The sequence below is a fragment of the Lactuca saligna genome, chromosome 3 (assembly GCF_052625555.1).
Source record: "Lactuca saligna cultivar CGN05327 chromosome 3, ASM5262555v1, whole genome shotgun sequence".
Lineage (NCBI taxonomy): Eukaryota > Viridiplantae > Streptophyta > Magnoliopsida > Asterales > Asteraceae > Lactuca > Lactuca saligna.
In genome coordinates this window covers 24,908,346-24,914,917 of record NC_136419.1, presented here as the reverse complement: position 1 = coordinate 24,914,917, position 6,572 = coordinate 24,908,346, and the positions used below count along the sequence as shown (strand labels likewise).

At 35.2% G+C, this 6,572-nt stretch overlaps 1 protein-coding gene across 1 annotated transcript; it reads right to left on the bottom strand.

The window, feature by feature from the left end:
* Window positions 1–945: 945 nt before the first annotated feature.
* LOC145035279 (F-box/FBD/LRR-repeat protein At3g51530-like) lies at window positions 946–1,773 on the bottom strand. The gene has a single exon (XM_078983850.1). The coding sequence runs from the start codon at window positions 1,771–1,773 to the stop codon at window positions 946–948; it is 828 nt and encodes a 275-aa protein (XP_078839976.1).
* Between the last annotated feature and the right edge of the window lie 4,799 nt (window positions 1,774–6,572).

Below are 6,572 nucleotides of genomic sequence, written 5' to 3'. Positions count from 1 at the left end.
TGGCGGTGTTGTGTCAATGGTTGGGGTCTTCCTATCACCATAATCCACCAGTCCATAGGTAAACAAAAACCACTTTCAAGCATCCATCATCTTCTACTATGAACCTGAGATATACAATGTTAAGATAATAAAGTGTTAGGCTAAATAACCCTTGCGAGTAGAGTAACATGTAATGGATGAATGAAATGCATTAACTTTAAATCAATGCAAGGTCAAGGACAGGGAAGGGATGAAAATATGATTCTGATTAAAGTAAGTACCTTGGGTAATAGCATGGTAAAATTGGCGTTTGGAGAGTTCTCAAGAAAGAAATTTCTAGCTTCAGTAGACTTTGTTACTATGATTGCATCCTTCTTCTTGCGGTAGTCCATAGTCAAGCAAATCAAGTTGCTAAAGGGCGGAGGATGTTGAGATACCAAATCTGGAAATAAGGAAATATACTGCACAGAAATGACAAGATATATATACATTAAACATGCATGAATATACATATCAGTAGTGTATGTGTAGCTAGTAATGTGGATAATTAATATGCTGTGGTAAGCATAAGAAGCTAATCCTCACATTTCAGAAACAGAAGAAAACGGACATGAAAAAACAACTTTTCATGTAACTAACAACATGATACTAGAAATCAATATTTGAAGTCTACCGGTGGAAACAATGTTCTGTGATTACAGTCCGGGTGAGAACAAGATGCCATGTATATGAAATGCTAGAACTGCCAATAGATTCTTCTTAAAGGAGATTAAAAGAAATAAGCCATGTTGTCATATTGTTTTCCTTTTTCAGATTGCAACAAGTAACTGAATGTCACAAATGAGTGATATGATATCAACAAACCTCAACAATGTCCGCGTTAAGTGTAACATATCTGGCACTATGGAACTGTTGAAGAATGTTAATAATTTTGCGAGCACCTTCCTCATTACATGGCATGGTTGGTTAACAGTCAGACAAACAGATAGTCACTTCGTTTAGAGAATGAAACTGATCATTAGAGAATCGCACAAAACTACAAGGCGACAGCTGAAATGTGTAGCACAAAGATGAAAGTCCTGGTGGAGCATTCAAGGAACTGAAATAGCAATTGCTTATTGTGAGATTCTCAAGTCGAGGTGCATTCACATTGATTGTTATCGAACGTCTGCCATGGATAAGCATGAGATTAGAAAGACGAGGTGTAATGATGTCAAATACTTCCACATCCTTGATGGTGAACCATTCTAAAGTGAGATTCTTTAAGTTTACGCACTTGGAGAAAAGATCACCCGACAATGTGATGTAACTGAGATTCAAAGTTGTTAAAGATGGAAAATCCAAAGGTGCTCCAGTTTTAGTAGTGCAAAGTTGCATATAATTGCAAGTCATTGTGAAATGTTTAAGAGACTGAGACCTAAATAGGCAAGAAGGGTAAACTTTGCGGCTATTTGAGCACGAACTAGAGACAGTTAGTTCTTGAACATTGTGAGAAAATGCATAGTTTGCAATCTTTCTCACAAAATCCTTATTAGCAGCTCCATAGAAATGTAGCTTTACGGAAGACACTTCTATTTGATGGTTGCGATGAGACAGAACATGAGTCACAAATTCGGCAAACTTATGTAAAGTACGGAACTCCCGACTTGAGAAGTAGAGACAGGGCAACAATGTCCAGACAAGCTTCCATCTTGATGACAACAAACATGTCTGAACAGCAAATTTCATGTCATAACAAAACAGAATCTTATGAATAAGCTCATCTGGCAAGCTGCTCAATCTATCTTCTACCATCATTCTTTCTTTTTTTGCCTCCACGAATCACATTCCCGTATCTAATGATAATCTGCACTTCATAATGTAAAAGTTAAATGAATTACTTGGATAGCAGAGAATAATATTTCCTTATACATGTTGCGTCCTAATGCAAACAACACCAACTAAATAAGGAACACAGGTTAGTTAGTACATAGCATCAATAATGCATCAGGTAGTGCTGCTAATAAGGCTGGTCTTATCATCTCATGGGCTCCCTTGAGGGTCTAATGCACAAAGTTTATTTTCTAACACTGATACATCAAATCACATCTTGTATATTATTGCCACTTCATTAATGTATTAAGGCTATTTGCAAATTTGATAAATCTTTTAGCTAGCTGATAAGTGTATGATTGTTATTCTAAACAAGACTTGCCTTCTTCCTTTTCTGCAAGTGAACAACAATGATATAACTCTACATCCTACACCTAGCCTTCCTTTTCAAACATATTATGGAACCAAATTTTCATTTATGATACAAATGTATAAATGCCCAAAATAAGTAGAATTAATACCACAAGAACAAATATAGAAAAGTAATTTCATACAACACAACCATATATATAACAAGAAAATCCCCAATTCCAATAGGCTAATAATAGTCTGATCACCTGTCAAACTAATGTTTATAATATAACAATGATCTGAAATACGTTACTTAAAAACTTCAAGAACTTCATAATAATTATTTTGATTAGAGGTGTTAATGACGATTACATCAAACAAATAAATAGCCATCACCATAAAAAATAACAAATTAAAACTAAAAATCTTAAACATCCGTGTCAATCTTTGACAGAAATCGTAGTCTTTTGTAAGTAATGCAGTATTGATCATATAGATATTAACCACTCCACAGTCCACACAGATCAGTGAAATAAACATATACTCGTTAATACGTACATCTGACAAAAAGCTCTACTTTGTTCCTGATAGTATGGTCGCTTGCTTGTTTAAATATCTTAATCTATGAACCTCCAATCAACTAATGCACGATAATGATAAAAAAGAAGTTCAAAGTAAAATCATCCCGATGGATGAAACTCGAATTAATGCTCAGGTCTCTGAATTATAAGGTTAATTAGCCAGCGGAAATTGATATAGTAATGCATGGATGACGAGAAACTAGGGTTTAAGAGAGACGTACCTCTTAGTACAAGGCGAATTCCTTGCTAAACCCTAACACCAAAACCCACATTTGCAAAATTAAATCTTTTTACCTTCAAAATTTGTCTAAATTAAATACTCCAAATTCAAAAATACTCCAAATATTTTTTTAATAAATTTGGGCAAATCTTTACTATATTATTAAACATATTGCATATTTCTTGAAAATAAGAGGTATAACTCTTATAACACCATATACAATCCTATTAAGCTTAGAATATATACACACACGATATCATCGTACCGTAACTTATGGTGTTATATGTCTAGATGTTGGAAAAACCTAATATCTTCCATTGGCCGTTATTTCTTCCGGATCTCTTTCGTCTCCCTCCTTATTCTCTTCAATCTCCGGTAGCCTTGGTTACCACCAACCTCCTGACGTTGCCATTACCTTCACTGGGTCTGCCGCCCGCTTCTACCTTCTATCGAGATGAGAAACCCTAACTCTGTCTCGCTTCCACGATCAACGCCACCATCACACACTAGAAATCCTAACCCTAAAGTGGCTCCACCATCGCCACAAAACATCTCACTGTATAAAGCTGATCGAGGTGGGTTATTCACACTACAAGAAGATTGGGCAACAGCGGCGACACACGTCGCCGCTAAAGGTTAGGCGTGTCGCCGCTAATACCTTTAGCGGCGACATGTCGCTGCAAATACGTCGCCGGTATTGATTCGTCGCTAATACGCTCAATGTCGCCGCAAATACTTGGTGTCGCCGCTAATACTCCCGTCGTCGCTAATGCTGCCCGTCGCCGCTAATAGGACGCCGTCGCCACTATTCCCGTCGCTGCTAATGCTCTTTTGATTTATTAATTTTTTTTTGTTTATTTATTTCACATTAAATTTATAATCAATCCAAATATTAATCCATATAGCATTTGAAAAATCTGATAATTTTATATAGAAATATTAATACATAAAATCAATCCAAAATATTAATACATAAAATTCCAAAATATTAATCCATATATATACCACATTTAGTATTGTTTCGCATTACAAAACGTTTCATAAAATCCTAAAATAACTACTCGTCCTCATCATCATCTCCATTATTTAGTGGCGGCAATGAGCGAAACCACTCTTCCAATGCTGCAGAACAAGCCGGGTCCTGTAGTATTGTTTGGAGCATTTGCAACTATAAAAAAACAAAATATATTAACAATATATCATAATAACATTATAATTAATTATACCATTCCATTATAGCATTTACTAACAATTACCTGTGATTGTGGTTGTTCTTGTGTCATTGGTTGTTGCTGATCGCACATAGACACAACGGTAGGGGGTTTACGCCCAATGCCTCTGATATGTCCGCGTCGAACACCCAATATTCTTTCAAAACAATCTTTTATATCAGTTGGTGCTAGACCGCTTGCCTCAAAAGTAGCTTGGGTTCGTTGGTTTATCTCTTCGAGTAAAGCATTCTGTATTTTTTAAAAACAATAAAAATCATAAAAATTAGATTACTAAATACATTTGACGATATAAACACTTATATGAAAAATACAAATTAACCACTTGCGTATTGTTGCTCGACTGCAGGACTATAAAATACCCCTTGGCGATTGGAATTAGCTTTACGAAAAGCTTCGATTCGACTGATATCCTATTTAACATTAAAATTTAGATTAGTTATACTTTAAATAAATATTTAAATATATCATAACTTACCTCTTTAAAACATGCATTGCTGTATGAGCTCGACCCCCCTCTGTTTACAACTACTTGTTTTGCACGACATTCCTTGTTTGACGCCGAACGCCTTAAAAATTCTGGCGTTTGAAAATGTTCGACTGCCTTTGCCCAATTTTCATGTGACATTCCGTTAGGGGGGTTGTTTAATGCAGCTTGGATATCTGCAGGCCCCCCGATTTCCTTAAAATAAGCATGAGCTTTACTTTTTCGACCTCTGTAAACTTTTGCAAGACTTGAATCAATGCACCGCAACAATTGAGCACGCTCCAGATCCATGTTAACCTTATCCAAATCAAATTTATTCTGCAAAACACAAAAAGTTTAGTTAATTAAATAACAATCATAGGGGAATATGTGATCTCCCTATCGAAATCCAAATCTATGGGCTTTCCCTTATTTGCCCTTATCAACTTTCCCAACTCAATATTTTTTGACATGCCTCTCCTTTTTTTAGGAAGCTCGGCTGCAAAAATACAATTAAACATATTAGTCATGATAATTTAATATAAAATAATAAAAATAGTTAATAAATATATCAGAATAAAACTCACCATCTTGTTCGTGCTGACCACGACCAAAGCCTCCTGGAGGTGGTGGATCCCCGACTCCATCACCTCCGTGTCCAAGCCCCATAACATCGGCCATCATGGCCAAGAGTATTGCCCAAGTAAACCTCATATGCAATATGAATAAAAGTTAGTTACCCTGCGAAATTGTAAGATATACAATATAGACAAACAACATAAATAAAACTTAAACAAACAATATGAATTAAAGTTACATTTCAAATAAAGTTTCTATTACCAAAAAAAAATGATTTTTTAATCAGAATCTTGATCATATAATTCAATGTCTTCTTCATCCGTATCATAATCAGAATCGCCATCATCATAATCAGTTTTGAAAGTATTGTGAGCTACATCAACATTGTTTATACTTACACTGCGTGCATAGTCAACGGTGTTAGGTTCATCATCATAATCAACATTGTTTTGAGCTACATCAACATTGTTTTGAAAGTATTGTGAGAAGTCAATAAAAAGTCTAGCTCCAGATGAAGAGTTGTTTTGAACTATGTCAACATTTTCGGCCTCCACATTGTCGACATCTTGGATAGAGTCACTGTAAGCATTTTGGACACGAGGATTGTCGGATGGTAGATCCCAAATATTTCAATGATTAACATGCTCGACGATACAACGAGGGTTGTTGTTTTGGTTTCTTCGATGATTAACAGGCTGGCGGATGTAGAACACTTGTTTGGCTTGCGAAGCATATATGAGTTGATCATCTTGGTACGCTTCTTTTTCTGTGTCGATACTTATGAAATTATCATCAGGAATATCTCCCGTATCAAACCACTTGCAGCGAAATATTACAGTCGAATAATCATATGGATATTGCACCTCCATAATCTCTTCTAACTGGCCATAATATTTCTCTCCATTCTCACCAACCGCTAGAACCCCAGAGTTTTGCGTTTTGCGTTGTGCATCACGACTAAGTACCATAAACCTAACACCGTTGACTATGCACACAGTGTAAGTATAAACATCCATTTGTGAACCCATTGAAAGGGCTGACAACTCTTTGTGGAATTCAGGAGAGTTTTCTTTTTCCAGCTGATAAACCTATTAAACATATGTTGATGTGTTATGTATTCTTGATTCATTAAATTTATGAAAGATATTTGTTTGTTAATTATGATTACCTTTTCAAGAAACCAACTGGGAAATTCGGTCATTTCGTCACTTTCAGGATGTTCATATTTGAATTTTCTATATTGATGAAATATATATATATATATATATATATATATATATATATATATATATATTAAATTAATGAATGGAAAAAAGTAACAATAAATAATGAAAGATAATTAAAAGTAAGAACAC